This window comes from Macaca thibetana, chromosome 14, assembly GCF_024542745.1.
Source record: "Macaca thibetana thibetana isolate TM-01 chromosome 14, ASM2454274v1, whole genome shotgun sequence".
Lineage (NCBI taxonomy): Eukaryota > Metazoa > Chordata > Mammalia > Primates > Cercopithecidae > Macaca > Macaca thibetana.
The window spans coordinates 7,422,631-7,442,358 of NC_065591.1; the positions used below are offsets into that span (position 1 = coordinate 7,422,631).

At 50.6% G+C, this 19,728-nt stretch overlaps 1 protein-coding gene across 5 annotated transcripts in view; it reads left to right on the forward strand.

The window, feature by feature from the left end:
• PC (pyruvate carboxylase) overlaps window positions 1-19,728 on the forward strand; it is a 109,134-nt gene that overhangs the window by 37,359 nt on the left and 52,047 nt on the right. The window contains exon 1 of one of the 5 annotated variants that reach the window (XM_050756578.1): window positions 10,110-10,286. The exons of the other annotated variants lie outside the window; for them this stretch is intronic. Coding sequence (XP_050612535.1) covers window positions 10,284-10,286 — 3 coding nt within the window. The 5' untranslated portion in view covers window positions 10,110-10,283. Of the gene's footprint in view, window positions 1-10,109; window positions 10,287-19,728 lie in introns of those variants that run through there. 5 annotated transcript variants of the gene reach the window in all.

The window sequence follows — 19,728 nt, forward strand, 5'->3', positions numbered from 1 at the left end:
ACAAGCTTGAGGACAGCATCCAAAGCAACAAACGCAGCCTACAGAATAGCATCAGTCCTCCTGGCTTGGTTTTAGTTTTCCTTGGAGCTTAGTTCTTGAATTTCAGACCTCTTAGCTTGTCAATTCTTTATGCTCTTGAACTCCATCCTAGGTAGGAAAAGGTGAAGGGTGATCTCTGGAAACCTACGCCAATTTGCATAGACCCTTCTGATAAGTAGAGTGCTTTAATATACATTTCTAAGTGGGGACCAGGTGCAGTGGCTCACACTTTGGGCCCCCAGCACTTTGGGAGGCCAAGGCAGATGGATCACTTTGGGAGGCCAAGAGTTCTAGACCAGCCTCGCCAACACGATGAAACCCCATCTCTACTAAAAATACAAAAATTAGCCAGGTGTGATGGCACACCCCTGTAATCCCAGCTATTCAGGAGGCTGAGGCAGGAGAATCCCTTGAACCTGTGAGGCAGAGCTTGCAGTGAGCTGAGATTGTACCACTCACTCCAGCCTGGGTGAGAGAGCAAGACTCTGTCTCAAAAGAGCAAAACAAAAACATTTCTGCGTGGGGTGAGGGCTCTTGGTTTGTAGATGATTTGCTCAGGGTCATGATGAACTAGGGCTGGAATCTAGGTTTTCTGCTCCCAAATCTTTTTTTTTTTTTGAGACAGAGTCTTGCTCTGCCGCCCAGGCTGGAGTGCAGTGGCACGATCTCAGCTCACTGCAAGCTCCACCTCCCGGGTTCACACCATTCTCCTGCCTCAGCCTCCCGAGTAGCTGGGACTACAGGTACCCACCACCACGCCCGGCTAATTTTTTGTATTTTTAGTAGAGACGGGATTTCACTGTGTTAGCCAAGATGGTCTCGATCTCCTGACCTCGTGATCCACCTGCTTCGTCCTCCCGAAGTGCTGGGATTACAGGCGTGAGCCACCGCGCCTGGCCTTTCTGCTCCCAAATTTTGTGTACTTTCTGCAGTGTCATGCTTTTCTCCCTTCCAGGTTTATTGGTTCCCTATATTTACCCAGTACCTTCGTGGATCACTGCTCTGTTAGCCTTTGGGGAGACTAAGGTGACTAAGCCGTGGTCTCAGGACTGGCAGCTCCTAAGAACTCAGGGCCCCCAGAAATTGAAGTGAGTAACTTGCTGCCTGTAAGCCCAGTGCTCTGCTTAGACGGTGAGGTCCTCCTTAACCCTGTTCAGAGTACGAACTGCACATACAAAACTGCTTGGCAGGTCAGGCATGGTGGTTCATGCCTGTAATCCCAGCACTGTGGGGGGCCAAAGTTGGAGGATTACCTGTACCCAGGAGGTGAAGACCCGCCTGGCAACACAGTAAGAACTCATCTCTACAAAATAATAATAATAGTAAAACTGCTTGGCAACGAGCAGGACAGGCGTGCTGTCTACAGCTGTGGGCCTGACCTGACCTATGCTAAGGGGAAGACCACAGGGGCTGGGCCAAGTGTGGTGAGTGAGAGCTGGGGAAGACACGTGGCCCTGCACAGAGGGCATTTGTTCCTCTGAGCCCCTCGGGCAATAGGTGAGTTCCAGCAGAAGCAGTGGCTGAAAGAAACGCAGTTGGTGTGTTTGTTTTGGAGGGTAAGGAGGAGGAAGGACCAAAGCAGAGGGAGCAGAGGCTGTAAAGAGCGTTGTAGGAAAGACTGAGACTATGGGAGGGGTAGTTAGTACTGATCTCAAAGTGCTGAAAGAGGCAGTGGCTGTTGCCTGTAAAGGACGAAGAAAGAAGGGAGACAGAACCAAATCTGGGGCCTCAGAGGATTGGGACCAGGCTTCCCCCAACAGTGTGTGCTTGTCAGGGCCAGGATTTTTTGCCTGACTGCCTTCTCTGTTATGTTAGCGTGAGACTTTAGGATAAATCGAGGAAGTCTCTGAACCTGGCATGCCACCTCTGAGGCCTGTCGTCCCTCCCCTGGTAGCTCCCCCTGAGGGCAGGGCCCTGGTACAGCCCTCCATGGAGGGAGCAGAATCACCGCTGGAGCCCTTGCTACGTGCAGGATCACAGGCACGGAGTGGTCCGCAGCTGGCCCTCAGCTCCGGGGGCTGCCGTGTGGTTTAGGGAGACTTGCCTTTGCTCTATAACTGTTTACCGAGCAGGACTGTGTTCTAGGCTGCATGCTCCATGCTGGAGACACAGCAGGGAGAAGGCCCCAGCCATCTCCTGTCATCAGGGGGCACTGGCAGAAGGCCATTCCCTGTTTGATTGCAGCTGTGATCACTGCTGCACAGGCAGTGGGTAATGTGAGCGCCCTAACCCTGCTGGCCCATCAGGGGAAGCCGGCCTCCTACTGTGGTTATCTGCCGCCTGCAGCAGGCAGCGCCTGGCTATGGAGCTTGGCAGAACATGGGGAACCTTAGGCAGGTTTCAGAGATCCACCATGCTCTCTCTCTGAAATGGAGTGGAGGGCGGGAGGAGCTTATGGCAGCAGCACCCTCCCTGCCTCCCTGGCTGGAGCCTGGTTGCTGGAGCTGTCTGTTTACCTTGTGAGCCCTCCCCATTGGCGCACCCTAGGACCCTGCTGACACTAGGGTTTTTTTTTTTTTTTGAGACAGGGTCTTGCTCTGTCACCCAGGCTGGAGTGCAGTGGCACCATCATAGCTCACTGCAGCTTCGAACTCCCCCAGGCTCAAGTGACTTTCCCACCTCAGCCCCTGGAGTAGCTGGGATCATAGGCACGCACCACCACACCCGGCTAATTTTTTATTTTTTCTAGACGTGGCGTCTCGCTGTGTTGCCCAGGCTGGTCTTGAACTCCTGGACTCAAGCCATCCTCCCACTTTGGCCTCCCTGAGTGCCAGGATTACAGGTGTGAGCCACCACAACCTGCCTGGCACTACTACTAAACAGTCCCTGGTAGTGTAATTGGAGGCGATGGCAGAAATGCCTCGAGGGGACAGGGCCTGTTTGGAGTTGAATTAAATGCCTCCTTGCCTGGCAGTGAATTATCATTTTGTAGATTATCTGTGTTCTTTACTCATATTTTTTGAGCATTTACTATGGGCCAGACTCAGTCTTTCCCTCAAAGGGATCCCAGCAAAGTCTGTCTGTCTTTTTTTTTTTTTGAGACAGAGTTTCACCCTTGTTGCCTGGGCTGGAGTGCAATGGCGCCATCTCGGCTCACTGCAAACTCCGCCTCCCAGGTTCAAGCGATTCTCCTGCCTCAGCATCCCTAGTAGCTGGCATTACAGGTACCCACCACCACGCCCAGGTAATTTTTGTATTTTTAGTAGAGACGGGGTTTCACCATATTGGCCAGACTGGTCATGAACTCCTGACCTCAGGTGATCTGCCCACCTCGGCCTCCCAAAAGTGCTGGGATTACAGACGTGAGCCACCACACCCAGCTGCAAAGCTTTCTTTTTTCCTGGCTTCTTACCTGTTGACCTTACAGAGAGAGATTGGGCAGGAATATGGTGTAAAAATCAAAACAGACCACCCTGTTTTATCCAGTAGGGAGAAAGAGAAAGACCTGCTGACTGACCGAAGTGTCTGGATTGCCCAGGTAGCTTGATAACCCCAGAGAGGCGGAAATGAGACGTACCTTGGCTTTCAGTTCCTAGATTTCTTTTTTGAGGGCAATGTTCTTAATCCTTCAAACCCATCTTTGTGGCTGTGTGTCCTCAGGTCAGTACCAGCCTTAGGCCTGGGCACATGTGGCCCCTGTTCAGACTCTACACCTGAGGGGTACCTTCCTCCAAATTTTCCAGGTCCTCCTCCAGTGCCTGGGGCCTGCTGGGCCCCCCAGTACCATTCTGACCGGGTGTTGCAAACCCACCCTGGGATCCTTTGGGGTACTCTCCATCCCTCTACCTTGCACAGGGACAACACCTGTTCTGTGGAGTTGTCCTGGGGCCCAGTTCCAGGAGATGGCTGCAGCCCCTCCCCTCCCCTCCCCTCCCCTCCCTTCCCTTCACTTCCCGATGGAGTCTCTCTTGTTGCCCAGGCTGAAGTGCAGCGGCGCGACCTCGGCTCACTGCAACCTCCGCCTCCCGGATTCAAGAGATTCTCCTGCCTCAGCCTCCCGAGTATCTGGGATTACAGGCCCGCCCGGCTAATTTTTGTATTTTTTTTTAGTAGAGATGTTGGTCAGGCTGGTCTCAAACTCCTGACCTCGTGTTCCACCCACCTTGGCCTCCCAAAGTGCTGGGATTACAAGTGTGAGCCACTGTGCCCAGCCTGAAGTATTTCTTTAGTGGGAATCGTGAGATTGGGCTGCCAGAATGGTGCCGATGCACTAATTTTGAGTGACTCAAGTTTTTATATAGATGGGTCCCCAAAATGTATTTGTCTGGGGCCCCATGCATCCTAGAGTCAACCCTGCCCAGGGGCCACCCATTGGGCCCTCTAGCTCAGCTTAGCAGCTCTGGGCCCGAACCAGAAAAGAGCATAAGGGCCTATTGTGTGTCCCTGGGGCCTGAATGTCACTTTGTTTTCTGCCTTTGGTGCCACAGGCCAAGCGGCTTTACTACTGCTGCTGCGGTTCTAACATTCTCCTCTCCAATGAGAAAGTCGTTCCCACCCGGATTGCACGTTGTTTTACTGAATATCCTGTGAGGGCTGGGCTTTGAGCCAACCTGGGGTCTTGTGTGGGTTGCTGGGTGGGGGCTTACAACTGCGGTGATGAGAGAAGGAGCCTTCCCTACCCAGTGACCTCAGCTGTGGCAGGAGGAAGCCCTTCGTTAATGCTGAACTAGGGGGCTAATTGGCAGGAAGGGAGTGTGGTGGGAATTGCTGGGAGACCCCTCCCCACCCCAGGGTGAACTGAGGCTGGGGGCAGCTGGACAGAGGCAGGAGCTGATAGTATTTGCCGTCCTCTTCCCTTCCTGCTTCTTGCCCTCCTTCCTCAACCATCCCCATTCCCTCTTGGCCCACTCTAGTGGGGAAGCAGGAAAAGGATCCCATGAATCAAAGCTGCCTATTTTGTGTTGAGGTCAAAGGAATGGAAAGGGTGGAGAGGAAACCAGCGGAGAGCAGGTTGTTAGATTTGGAAGTTCCCACAGGAAGTGGCTGCTCAGCTGAACTGTACCTTTTACGGCTGTCAGTCACTCAGCGCTGAGGTCAGCCCTCCCACCTACTCAGTACAGGAATCACGCCGCTTACCTCCCTGCCTCTTCTTGTGTCCCAAGGTGAAAAAGGTTGTTTGTTTTATTCCAAAATTGGCATTACCTTCTCCCAGGCCAGCAGGGAGTGTCTTCCTAGACTGGTGGTTCTCAAAGTGAGGTCCCCAGGCCCCTGCAGCTCCTCAAGACCATTCCAGGGGGGTCTGTGAGTCAAAAGGATTTCCATAATAATACCAAGAGGTTCTTTGCCTTTTCCTGTGTGTTGACATTGGCACCAATGGTGCAAAGGCAGTGGTGGGCAAAACTGTTGGGACATCTAGGACTGCGATGGGGATTGTAGGTCAGTGTGGGGAGTATTCCCATCTTAGCAACATGCAGTCTCTGACCCGTGAACATGTGGTATCTTTCCTTTCCTTTCGGTTTCTAATTTCTTTTGAGGGTCTTTTACAGTTTTCAGTGTATAAGGTTTGCTCTTCTCTTCTTTTCTCTTCCTCTTCTCTTCTTTGTTTTTTTTTTTTTTTTTTTTTGATGGAGTCTCACTGTATTGCCCAGGCTGGAGTGCAGTGGCATGATCTTGGCTCACCACAACCTCCGCCTCCCAGGTTCAAGTGATTCTCATGCCTCAGCCTCCCAAGTAGCTGGGATTACAGGCATGTACCCGGCCTAAGGTTTGCATTTCTTTCGTTAAATTTATTCCTGAGTTTGTATTCTTTTCAATGCTTGTCCTTCTATTAATTTAACTTTATGTTGTTTAATCTCTTCCTCTTTATGCCTTCCTTCTTAACTAGACTGAAGACAGGGATGTGTCTTATTTATTGTTATTTTTTTTAAAGAGAGAAGCTCTGGGCCGGGCATGGTGGCTCACGCCTGTAATCTCAGCACTCTGGGAGGCCGAGGTGGGTAGATCACTTGAGGTCAGGAGTTTGAGACCAGCCTGGCCAACATGGTGAAACCCTGTCTCCACTAAAAATACAACAAATAATTAGGCATTGTGGTGGATGCCTATAATTCTAGCTACTTGGGAAACTGAGGCAGGAGAATGTCTTGAACCCAGGAAGTGAAGGTTGCAGTGAGCCGAGATCGTGCCATTGTACTCCAGCCTGGGCAACAAGAGTGAAACTCCATCTCAAAAAAAAAAAAAAAGAGAGAGACAAGCTCTGGCTGTGTTGCCCAGGCTGTAGTACGGTGACTGTTTACAAGTGTGATCATAACTCACTACAGCCTCGAACTCCTGCCTTAGCGTCCAGAGTAGCTGGGACCACAGGCATCTGCCATTGCACCTGTGTTATGATTTTTTTCTTTTTTTTGTCCAAGCTGCTCCTGTGAAGGAGGCTGGTAATTATTATCCCTGTCTAGTGGGGGAGGAAACTGAATCCCAGGATGGCGGGATGACTTGCCTCTTGGCACAGCACTGGTAACAGTAGCAGAGATAGGGCCATGACTGTCTGATTCACAGCTCGCAGCTCCTTCTAGTCACCATCCTACAAGGGACTGACATTCTGTTCTTAGCCTCCCTGGGCTTGTGTCTAGGTCTCTTCCTGTCTTATATTGAGGCCCTAGGGCATGATGGAAGAGAGAAGGACTAAGGCTATTATCACAAGGGCTGACCATTGGGGTCATTTTTTGGGACATCTCTACTGTGCTAGACTCTCTTAGGTATTTCAAAACTACGTTACCTCATTTGGGTTCTCATAGCAGCTCCACAAGATGACTCAGATCATTCTGCATTTTATAGATCAGGAAACTAAAGTTCAGAAGGTGACGTAAATTCCCAAGTTGAAGAGTGACTTAAGTGTTGGAGTTGCAGTTAAACACAGTTCCCAGAGCTCAAACTGCAGTGCTGGGAGAAGAGAACAGTGGGTTTATGTGACTTGTGTGGAGGAGGAAGGACACCGGGCATTCTGCGGCACTGTAAGACTGTCAACACCAGGGTTGGGTTGGATCAGTCCAGAGCCTTTGCTCTCTGGCCTGGAGCCGATATCACAAAGTAGTTGGTTTTTTGCATTTTGTTTGTTTGTTTGTTTGTTTTGAGACAGTCTTGCTCTGTTGCCCAGGCTGGAGTGCACTGGCGTGATCTTGGCTCACTGCAAGCTCCGCCTCCCGGGTTCACGCCATTCTCCTGCCTCAGCCTCCTGAGTAGCTGGGACTACAAGCACCCGCCACCTCGCCCGGCTTTGTATTTTTAGTAAAGACAGGGTTTCACCGAGTTAGCCAGGATGGTCTCGATCTCCTGACCTTGTGATCCGCCCGCCTCGGCCTCCCAAAGTGCTGGGATTACAGGCGTGAGCCACTGCGCCTGGCCGGTTTGTTGCATCTTTCTAGGGGTCATGGACAGTAGAGGCCTGGAAACCTTAGCCCCTGTGATCCCCTGCCCTGCAGCCTTATTCTTTGGCAGTTAACTCTGGGGGTGGATGCTAATTTGCCACATGCAGATCTTGCCTTCACCGGCCACATGGTGAGTTCTTAAAGTGTGGGTCCATCACCCTCTCTGCTTCCCCATAGCACCTAGCCTCTTTTTTGTTACTTGGTGGACAGTCCTTACAGGCTTTCTGAATAAATGAAAGAAACTCTACTTGCTTGCTTTGCTCCATAGAAGTCATACGACGTCAGTGCATGTGTGGCTAGATTTGGGGTGGCCGAGGAGAATGGGGGACCAAGGCTGTTAGAAGGGTCCATCCAGCTGCCCTGATGGCACAAGGAGCTTTCTGCAGGATGCACCATGAGCCAAGACAAGGACGGGACAGATGCAAGCACTACCCAGAGCTGAGCACAGACCAGCGTGTTCTCCACCTGGAACCTCCAGCTGGAAGCCTGCTTCTGTTTGTCACCCAGGACTAACAGTGCTGTTGAGCATGTGAGCGACTCATTTGCCAGGGCAGCAGCGCATAACCTTGCTACCGTTTAACTAAGCCAGACACTTACTCCCCCGGCTTGTGTTTTTCTCAGATGAAGAAACCCTTACAAAGTCGTAGTAATTGTTGGTTGCAGCGTATTTTACAATTGCATAGAAGGTTAATTGTTGAATTTTTCGACACCGGGCTTTCTGTGTAAATTGAAGACAGCATGGATCACGCTGTGTTGCTCCGCTGCAGTGAGTGCTCAGGCCCCTGCGTCCCCTTCTGCTCATACCCCATGTTCCAGCCATGCCAAACTGCATGGTTTGTGACCACACAATGGCCAGTGTCCTGGCTACACCACTCTCTTCCCTTTTCCCTTCTGGCCAGTCCTCTGTCATTCACCTTGTCTGTGAGTCTCAACTCCCACGGTTTCCTAATACCTGAGTCCCCTCCTCCCACCACTAGTTCAGCGCCGGCGCTTGCTTCCTTTGGCCCCCACCATACTTGGTTTCTCTTCTTTGTTTGTGTGTCTAGTGCCTTCCCTGATGTGAGCTCCTGGAGGGCAGGGACTGTGTCTTGTCAGCTCTGGCTCCCCAGTGCTGGTGGAGACCCAGGCAGGCTGCACTGAACCGAATAGGACATGTGGCGGTGATTACATTTTTGGTCCAATCCAGTAGTAGCCTGTGAAATGCTCACTGCAGGTAGAGCTGAGTAAGCTGTGACCCAACTCTCAGGCAGCTTCTCTTCTGTGGGGAGCGGCAGGGACGCCTGTTCCGAAGATCATGTCCTGCATGACCGCTGTGTGCTGAGGAATGAAGCACGAGTGGAGATGGCCGGGGCCCATGACCAGTATGACGCTGGGCAAGTCACTGGGAATGGCACTCCTGGATGAGGCTTAGGCCGGGTGCAGGCTCCATGCAGATACTTCCTCCAGCTCCGCCCCCCGCCCCCAGCAGCTGACCAGCTAGATGGCAAATCTCAAGGCGAGTGTAGGAGTTGGTGGCACCTCTTTGCCTCCAGCTGGGGAAGAGGCACCCAGTGCCTATCCTGGTGCTAGGATAAGGACAAGAATTGTCACAACTAGCAGCTGTGGCACTGGACATGGGGACTTTCCACCATTTCCCACTTTGCCGTTCCAGCTGATCCTCTACTCTTTATTCCCAGGCAGGGCCCCTGGTTTGAGTGTCATTCCGGGCTCACTTTCCGGGTAGCTGCCCCCTTCCTTTGGGGGCTGGAAGGGAAGCAGAAAGCTGCTTGTTGTCATCTTGGGAAAAGATGGAGAAGAGGCAGAAACAGAGGTGTTGGTGCTGGTCAGGATCCTGGACCTGAAGGAATGTGCAGGATCCCTCCATCCTGACTTTTCAGTTAACGCATGTTCTTGGGGACATCGGGGTGTTCAGACCTCTCTGCCTGGCTTGGATCAGGGTGCACTTACATTCCCGTAGCAGGCTCAGCCCACCCGCTCTCTTCAGATGCCGTCTCCTGTCATACACTGAGCGTGCCGAACCATGCAAGACCTCTGACCAATTAGCCTCGGGTTCAGGAGCCCAGGCAAAAGATCTAACAGTGAGCTATTGACTGTGCCTCCTTCCAAGGAGCTCGTCAGAGCCCAGCCTGGTGTTTTGCTTTCTTGCGATGGTGGGGTGGTGCCCAGTACATGGGAACTCTGCTCTGGTTTCTGACTGGAGTGGCCTTTAGGATAACACTGTTAAATGACCTGAGCTGGGTGGTTTCGTAGTATGTTCACGCATGTGAACATCTGCTTGCTGATAAATCGTACTGGGCCACCAGCTCACACTAATCACCAGGTAACATGTGCCTTGGTGAGGGATCCAGTCTTCTGGCCCTGTGGGGAGACAGGCCCATGATGTCACCAGTTCCCAGGTAGACAACCCAAGGTATAGTGAGGTCTTGGCAGGAAGGAGGAAAACATTAGACTCCTTCTTTTTTCTTCTCCCCATTGAATCTTCTGCTCCTTTCCTTAGGCCAGATGCCGTATCTCTCTCCTGGCTGGCTTTCCCAGCCCTGGCCCTGGCCCTCCCTTCTTTGTGAAACTCAAACACCACTGCCCTTTCATCTTTCCACCAGAACTTGTGAGCAGTGGCTTTTGACCGCCGCTCTTCCAGCTCACCCCTGACCTGGTGTTTGTTTTTTTATCCTTTCCTCAGTCTACTCAAGGCCCACCCCTAAGCCAGAGATTGGCTCCCAAGCAGCTTCTCTCTCCTGGGAGCGGTAAAGGAGGGGACAGTTCTGGAAAGTCATTGACAGGGGATTAACCTAGAACATCAATTATAAACAGGCAGCAGGCCTCGGGCCCAGACTTGGGTGTTCCAGACTTGTGGCCTCCCTGGAACTCTGCAGACCAACTGCCATGGTAAGAGGACCGACTTTCAGAGGCCTCTAGGCACTCTGTCCTGGGTAGGGGTGCCCACACATCCTGGCCATTGTTGCTCTTCCCTCTGGAACTTGGCAGCCTTCTAGCTCTGGGAAGAGCAGAGGGTAGAAGGATGGCAACAGTCCTTAGAGAACAGGAATCCAAGGGAGGGTTGGACCAGATCGTTTATCAAGGGCTCTGGGGACCATTCTGGTCAGGCATGGGCAAGCTGGGGGGGCAGGAGGTAGGCAAACCCTACTTCACCTAAGAACAGATTTTGTTGTTGTTTGTTTGTTTGTTTGTTTGTTTTTGAGTCTTGCTCTGTCACCCAGGCTGGAGTGCAGTGGTATGATCTCAACTCACTGCAACCCCTGCCTCCTGGGTTCAAGCGATTCTTCTGCCTTAGCCTCTCGAGTAGCTGGGATTACAGGTGTGCGCCACCACACCCGGCTAATTTTGTATTTTTAGTAGAGATAGGGTTTCACCATGCTGGCCAGGATGGTCTTGAACTCCTGACCTCAGGTGATCTGTCCGCCTCGGCCTCCCAAAGTGCTGGGATTACAGGCGTGAGCCACCGTTCCTGGCTGAGAACAGATTCTGCCTGAGACCATGGACAGAAGACCTTGGCCATGGATCTGAGAGCTCTGGGCCAGAATGCCCTTGCATGATGGTGACAGTTGGGGGAAAGGCCACATGGTTCCCTGTGTAAATGGCGTGGCTGCCAGTGGTCATGGGGAGGCCCTGCTCTTAGTTCAGCACCGGCCGGCCCCTCATGTGCTATGCTTCAGCTCCCCAGCCAGCTCAGTCCTTCACAAAATGCCCTGGAGTTACAGAACAGAAAGGCTCAGCTTTCCTTTAGGAATCTGGGAAATTGGAGGGGTGAGGTCATGCTCTGTTCAACATGTGAGGGCTCCTAGACAGCAGCAAAGGAAAAACATGTTACTACCTGTATTTTGGGAGACCAGACCTCTGGCGTTTGAGTAGGACTCACTGCTCACATTTAAGGGGAGAGAACATCTCCCATTTTGAAGAAAACCTTTTCCTCAGTTCAGGAGGAGGAGAAACTGATCAGGTTCCAAATGGCCTCTGGTTCTTTAACTGCAAACAGGCCAGGCTCCTTGCCAGGTCATGGGATAACAATCCAAGGAGAGGGGAGAGAGCCAGTGTGCACGTGTGTATACATGCACATGCTTGTGGGAGGAAAGGCTGGGGGGATAGAGGTGACGTGGACATCTATGTATGCTTCAGCTATGTTTCCCTCTGCTTAGTCCCAAACTGCTTGGGACTGGCAATTGTTGTTGTTGTTGTTGTTGTTGTTTTGAGACGGAGTCTCGCTCTGTGGCCCAGGCTGGAGTGCAGTGGCCGAATCTCAGCTCACTGCAAGCTCCGCCTCCCAGGTTTACGCCATTCTCCTGCCTCAGCCTCCCGAGTAGCTGGGACTACAGGGGCCCGCCACCTCGCCCGGCTAGTTTTTTGTATTTTTTAGTAAAGACGGGGTTTCACCGTGTTAGCCAGGATGGTCTCGATCTCCTGACCTTGTGATCCGCCCGTCTCGGCCTCCCAAAGTGCTGGGATTACAGGCTTGAGCCACTGCTCCCGGCCAGGACTAGCAATTGTTAAGAACGTGCCTTTCCCCTCATTCCATCCCCGGGAGTTCTAGGCCAGGGATGGAGGGGTTGAGCTCTGTGGCTTTGTTCTCTGTCAGGTGGTACCTTTCTCTGTGACACCGAGGGAGACCTGCCATCAGGAGGGGGTCTGAGGCCGGAAGACAGTACTTACCAATCAGGATGGATCTGGAATGGTCTTGTTTGTGTGCTCGGTTTCCTGGCTGGCATGAAATGTCAGTTTCATGAGGACAGGGAACTCTTCTCTCTTGCGCAACTTTCTCTCTGATGACCGACAGTACCTGGCATGTTGTAAAGGCTCATTCAGAAGTGATTAAATGAATGAGTGCATACTTTTTGTGGGGGCTGCATATTGTTCCCTTAAACTTCCTGCTTCATCTTCTGTTGTTTCCGTGTCAGCCTCTCACCTGGTCATCGTCTGCTTGGTGCTGCCCTTCCCCACAACTTTGAGAGTTCGTGGTACCACCTCTGCCTGAAACTTCTCTTTTGGGCTCCTATGCTGTGACATACTAGCAGTATTTGTTTGCCCCTCTTAAGACCATCCCTTCCATTTCATTCCTGCCTCAGTTTCTCCTCCTCACATTTCTGCTGTTCCACCTCTGCTCCTGTGCTCTTCTCAGGAAAACGGGCGAGTGGTGACGCCCTGGGCTGAGCTTTCCAGGGCTTGGGCAGCCCAGGCACCCGTGGTTCTGGTGGGGAGGGAGCACGCTGGTGGCCAGAGCTGGGCTTGTGGGCAGCAGCCCTCCCCACCTTGCTGAGGCCAAGCTCTTTCTCATGGCTTTGGCTGTCACTTCTATGCTGATCACCCCCAAATCATTGTTTCTACATTTCTTTATTGGGCTTTCTGACCTTCCAAAATCTGATCTCACCCTGGCGGTAAGACCTTATTTGATGTTGATGATTATTAATTTGTAGCATGTATTACATCCCTAATACAGACCAGTTCACATGCATTCTCATATTTAATCCTCCCAATGAACATACAAAGTCAAATAATTATTCTTATTTTACAGAGTCTCAGAAAAGTTAGTTCCTCTAGGTAACCAGATTAATTAGCATTAGGGGGTTGTGATCAGGATTTGAACCGGCTCCACTGGCCCCTGACCCTGAACAGAGTCAGCTTGGAGTCCACACGTGGAGATGAGGACAGTTGGCCCTGTTTCTCCCTCTCACCCCAGTGCACTCACACAGCAGGCGCTGGCGCCCTTCCTGAGGGCCAGGCCAAGTGTCTCCTCTGTGAGCCTTCACTTAGCTCTCCTAAGCTGCTCGGCCTGCCTCCTCTCCCTTTTCTCTCGCAGCAGTGCCTTTGCACACACTATGTGTTTGTTATATGTTGGCTGTGCCTGTCTTGCCTCATCAGCAGATAGTGATTTTCTTAAAGGCAGAGGCCATGTTTTATATGATCCTCCATCCCTCAAGTGTGCATTACAGGCAGTTCGCTGCTCAGTAAATACTTGATGCCTCTGATGAGGTGAAATCTAATCACAGTCCTTTGCATGTGTATTGCGGTTTACGGTTTATGAAACCGAAGAGACAATTTGAAGTTTCCCATAAAACAGATCCCTTAATTGTCAGCCCTCTGCGCTGAGAGGGATAAATCTGTTTTGTAGATGGACTAACAGGTCCAGAGAGGTAGAGTGAATTCTCCAAGGTCATTTGATGGGTGGTAGCAAAGCCAGAACTTGAATCCAAGGTTTAACTCTAAATGCCGTTCCCCTCCCACAGAATCGCAGCAGTCTGTGGTCCAGACTTGGCCAGGTGGCCCCTGCCAGGCCTTCCTTCCCACTTAGTTATACAGTTCCTTATTTGTGTTTGTCCTTTCTCTTTCATTAGAATTTGTGTCTTTGTGTGTGTGTTTTTTGAGACAGGGTCTTGCTGTGTCACCCACGCTGGAGTGCAGTGGTGCGATCACAGCCCACTGCAGCCTTGACCTCCCAGGCTCAGGTGATTCTCCCACCTCAGCCTCCTGAGTAGCTGGGACTACAGGCATGTGCCACCACGCAAGGGCAATTTTTGTATTTTTGTAGAGACGGAGTTTTGCCACATTGCCCAGGCTGGTCTCAAACTCCTGGGCTCAGGTGATCTGCCTGCTTCGGCCTACCAAAGTGCTGAGATTACAGACATGAGCCACCGCGCCCAGCCTTAGAATGCCTGTCTCTTGAGGGCAGAGACCCTGGCTGCTTTTCCCTTTATCCTTCCAAAGCTCCAGCTCTGGGGCCATGAACCAGAAATCATTTCCTCAAGGATGTTGACACAGTGAGTCACCTGAGGGGCAGGGTGCAGGAGAGGTGGGGCAGGAGATCAGGAACTGGTGTGGGACATTAGGGGTGGGAGACAGGCCAGAAAGTCTCATGCTCTGTGTAAAAGCTTCTGTCAAATGAAGATGGTGCTTGTCCTGCCTAGTAGGCGAGGTTACTCTTAGTAGCAAGTGAGAGTGTCTGCTGAAGTGCCTTCTAAACTGCAGAGCGCTAGCAATGTGGTTGTTAAATATAATTATAGTCTGTAGCTGGGCATGGTGGTGGGTGTCTATAATCCCAGCTACCTGGGAGGCTGAGGCAGGAGAATCGCTTGAGCCTAGGAGGCGGAGGTTGCAGGGAGCTGAGATCACGCCATTGCACTCCAGCCTGGGTGATGAAATGAGACTCTGTCTCTAAATATTTATTAATTAATTTATTAATGTATTTATTTATTTATTTCTGAGATGGAGTCTCTCACTCTGTTGCCCAGGCTGGAGTGCGGTGGCATCATCTCGGCTCACTGCAACCTCCACCTCCTGGGTTCAAGTGATTCTCCTGCCTCAGCCTCCCCAGTAGCTGGGATTACAGGTACCTGCCACCACGCCTGGCTAATTTTTTTTTTTTTGTATTTTTAGTAGAGATGGGGTTTCTCCATGTTGGCCAGGCTGGTTTTGAACTCCTGACCTCAGGTGATCCGCCTGCCTCGGCCTCCCAAAGTGCAGGGATTACAGGTGTGAGCCACTGTGCCCAGCCAAAAAATATATTTTTTAAAATAATAATAATTATAGTCTGTAGGGACGAACTCAACAACGTGGTTGGATAGAGTCGTACTGGCCTTGTGAGTATTGAGGAGAGAGTCAGGATGGTGCCTCACCCAGGGTGTGGCACTCCAGCTACTATGAATTATTCTTGTTTTCATAATGATTATAAGACATGACCCCTTCCTTCAGATTGGGGAAAGGAGTTGGCAGTGCTGAGACTGCATCCGTTTTGGATTGGGATTAAGAAGATGGGAAAGGCAATGTGGCCTCAGGGCTTTCGTAGATCCACTCACCGCAGGTCCCCGGACCCTGTATATCTCCTTCCTCCCCATGGGGGTGTTCAGCAATCTAATTTCATCCTTGAGGAGGAACTGTTGTATTTGGATGAACACCCCCCTGCTAATGTGGAGCTGAAAAGTAAGTCCTGGCGAGTCCGCAGCTGCTCAGCAGGTGGGTGGGCTGCGGTGGTATAGTGGCTAGGCTCCTGACAGCCTGGCCCGCCGCAGCCGCTGTGCTTCCCTCCCGTCCCTGGGGTGTGCATTTGAGAGTAAAGGCGAACTGGGAGCTCTTGCTGTTTGCAGAACTCCAAAACAACAAAACAAAATGTCCACTCAGCTGGGGGTTGGCTGGGCAGCATGGCTGTGGTTACACAGAAAGCCTGGGGGAAGGGCTGTGGTCAGAGTTTGAGGGACACACAGATGTGACTGTGATGTGATACAGCTGGAGGAGGAGGAGGGTGTGATCACAGGCCCGGGAGTGGCCAGGGCAAGAGTGATGGTGGAGGAGGCAGGGAGGAGAGATTGGTAACTACTAATCACTAGCATGATCAATCTTGACAGTCTGTCTACAAGAGACTCCTGGGTGGCAGGGCAGGACCTGAGGCACAGCTGGGCATGACGGGCAGACAGGGGTCTACGTGGCTTTGAGCTCTGAGGCCATAGGCAAGCTGTTCATCTGGGTGTCTGTTTCCATGCTTACAGTAATGTTCCTCTTACAAGTCCTCTGATGATTGAGATCGTAGAAGTCACTCAGTGCAGTGGCTGGCACTCAGCAGTAGCTCACACAAACGATCAGCGATTCCGACACTTGCCACGTGGCCGTCACAATAAACTCAGCAATAGTGGATGCCCAGAACTCCATCTCCGGGAAGCCTCTGAGCCAGTCAGTGTTTGTGCTCAAACTCCAAAGCATAGGATGAAAGGTCAGATCATGGGGCTACGAAGGTATGTTCTCCTAGGAGTAGAGAATAGGGAGAGAAAACAGCAGCAACTACAGCCAAGGTCATGTCCTCCCTGGGTTGCTGTTTACTTTCCTCTTCCAGGAACCGAAGCTGTTTGCCATTGGATTTCTTTACTATCTCCTTGGCTCTTGGACTGAGTACTTTGGTAATCAGTTTGCCCAGAGAACCAAGCTTTCACCTTGACCTAGGTTCCACAGTGCCTTCCTCCACAGGATGTCGGGGTGTGTCATCTAGCAGAATAGCCGTCAAGACTACCCAGGAATGGTTGAGGGTTGCACACTATTTCTAATAAACGGAATTAATGAGCAAAGAAAAGTCAGACACCCAACAAGGGAAGTTGAGGCACCAAGTGACAGTGGAAAGTCATTACCACCACTAGGCTTGAAGGGGTCAGGAGAAGAAATAGCGTTTCCCGGCCGGGCGTGGTGGCTCACGCCTGTAATCCCAGCACTTTGGAAGGCTGAGGCGGGCGGATCACCTGAAGTCAGGAGTTCAAGACCAGCCTGACCAACATGGCAAAACCCTATCTCTACTAAAAATGCAAAAACATTAGCCAGGCGTGGTGGCAGGTGCTTGTAATCCCAGCTACTCCAGAGGCTGAGGCAGGAGAATTGCTTGAACCCAGGAGGCAGAGGTTGCAGTGAGCCAAGATTCACCATTGTACTGCAGCCTGGGTGACAGAGCGGGACTCTGTCTCAAAAAAAAAAAAAATATATATATATATATATATAGTGTTTCCTGCAAATACCAGTGAGGGCTGAATAGTGGACACTGGGATGCCAGCAGGGACTGTCATGGCGACAAGACACAGCCTGGGTCAGGACAATCAAAGCTAGTAGAGAGTGAGAAAGACACACCCCACATTCTCTCTCCACCTCCTACCTGCCCTTGTCTCCTGCCTGTGCCTCTCATCGGCTGGACCCACAGGGTCCAGCCAGCAAGGGAGCCCAGGTGCCTCCACCCACAGGGCTCAGCCTCCCTGGGTCCAGAGAAGGGCATACAGGGAGGCAAGCCAGAGCCCCCAGCCAGGCAGCCTCTCCCCAAAAGGTGAAGCCCCGGAGGAGGCATCCACTCAGCAGGTGTGGAAAGCAGCGGGGATGAGAGCTCTGGCATCCTAGGGTCAGAGCGGCTGCTGCTGCTGCTTTTTGGGAAGGGGCTGCCAAATCATAACTAGTTACTAGTTCAAAATTTGATCATAAAGGGCAATTAGGAAAGATAATGAAATAAAGAGCATCCAGATTGGAAAGCAAGAGTAAAAGTATTTTTCTTTTCAGCTGACATGATCTTGTATAGAAAAACCTAAGGAATCCATTAAAAATCTATTTGAATTAAGTGAGTTCAGCAAGGTTGCAGGACATAAGATCAGTATGCCAAAATCAATTGTATTTCAGTAGCAGTGGGCAAATTGAAAAAATGAAGAAAACAATTCCATTTAAGATAGCATCAAGATAAAATATTTGGGAATAAATTTAATAAAAGTACAAGACTTATACTCTGAAAACTATAAAACATTGTTGAAAACAATTAAAGAAGACCCAAATAAATGGAAAGATACCCCATGATCATGGATCAGAGACTTAGTATTGTTAAGATGGCAACATTCCGTGAATTGATCTGCAATCCCTATCACAATCCAAGATGCCTTCATTAGCGGAAATTGACAAGACAGTCCTAAAATTCACAGAGAAATGCAAGGGAACCAGAACAACCAAAAGAATCTTAAAAAAGAACAACGTTGGAGGACTCACACTTCCTGATTTCAGAATTTAACTGCAGTGTGGTACCGGGGTAAGGATAGACACACAGATCGATGGAATCGAACTGAGAGCCCAGAAGTAAACCCTCACATTAACAGTTAATTGATTTTCAATAAGAACGCCAAGACAATTTAATAGGGGAAAGAACAGTCTTTTTAACAAGTGGCGCTAAAACAACTGTATATCCGCATGCACAAGAATGAACTGGACCCGACCTCATACCACATACAAAAATTAATTCAAAATGGACCAAAGACCTAAATGTAAGAAGAGCTATAAGAAGAAAAATATAGCCGGGCGAGGTGGCGGGCGCCTGTAGTCCCAGCTACTCGGGAGGCTGAGGCAGGAGAATGGCGGGAACCCGGGAGGCGGAGCTTGCAGTGAGCTGAGATCCGGCCACAGCACTCCAGCCTGGGCGACAGAGCGAGACTCCGTCTCAAAAAAAAAAAAAAAAAAAAAGAAGAAAAATAAGTGTAATTCTTTCTGACCTTAGGTTGGGCAATGATTTTTTAGATACGACGCCAAAGCACAAGCAATAAAAGAAAATGAACTGTACGTCATCGGAATCAACTTTTCTACATTAAAGGACACTATCAAGAAAGGGAATAGACAACCCACAAAGTGAGAGAACATTTTGGAAATCATCTATGTAACCAGGAACTTATATCTAGACTACATCAAGAACTCTTAGCTGGGTACAGTGGCTCACATGGGAGGCCATACTGGGAGGATGACTTGAGGCTGGGAGTTCAAGACCAGCCTGGGCAATGTCACAAGACCCCGTCTCTGCAAAAAAAAAGGAAACAGAAAATTAGCTACTTGGGAGGCTGAAGCAGGAGGATGGCTTCAGGAACCCAGGAGTTCGAGGCTATAGTGCACTGTGGTCGCGCCACTGCACTCCAGCCTGGGCGACAGAGTGAGACTCTGTCTGTCAAGTAAAATCAATAATATTATGGGACCACCATCATATATGCATTTAATCATTGACTGCAACATCATTGTGTGGCGCATACCTGTAGTCATATGATGGGATATTATTTAGCCATACAAAGAAGTGAACTACTAGCACACGCCACAACACAGATGAACCTTGAGAGCAATATGCTAAGAAACCAGACCCAAAACCCACATAATTTATGATTCTGTTGATATGAAATGTCCAGAATTGTCTGGGCATGGTGGCTCACGTATGTGATCCCAGTACTTTGGGAGGCCGAGGCAGGTGGATCCCCTGAGGTCGGGAGTTCAAGACCAGCCTGACCAATATGGAGAAAGCCCATCTCTACTAAAAATACAAAATTAGCCAGGTGTGGTGGCGCATGCCTGTAATCCCAGCTACTCGGGAGGCTGAGGCAGGAGAATCGCTTGAACCCGGGAGGCGGAGGTTGTGGTGAGCCGAGATCGTGCCATTGCACTCCAGCCTGGGCAACAAGAGCAAAACTCCATCTCAAAAAAAAAAAAAAAAAAGAAAAGAAAAGAAATGTCTAGAATAGGCAAATCCATAGAGACTGAGAGTAGATTAGTGGTTGCCAAGGGCTGAGGGAGCTAAGGGGTTTGAGGCATGACAGCTAAGGGATATGAAATGTTCTAAAAGTGGATTGTGGTCGTAGTTGCACATATCTGTGAATATATTTAAAAAGCCATTGAATTGCACTTTATTTGTTTCTTGAGATGGAGTCTTGCTGTGTTGCCCAGGCTGGAGTGCAGTGGCGCAATCTTGGCTCACTGCGACCTCCGCCTCCTGTGTTCAAGTGATTCTCCTGTCTCAGCCTCCCGAGTAGCTGGGATTACAGGTGCCTGCCACCACGCCTGGCTAATTTTT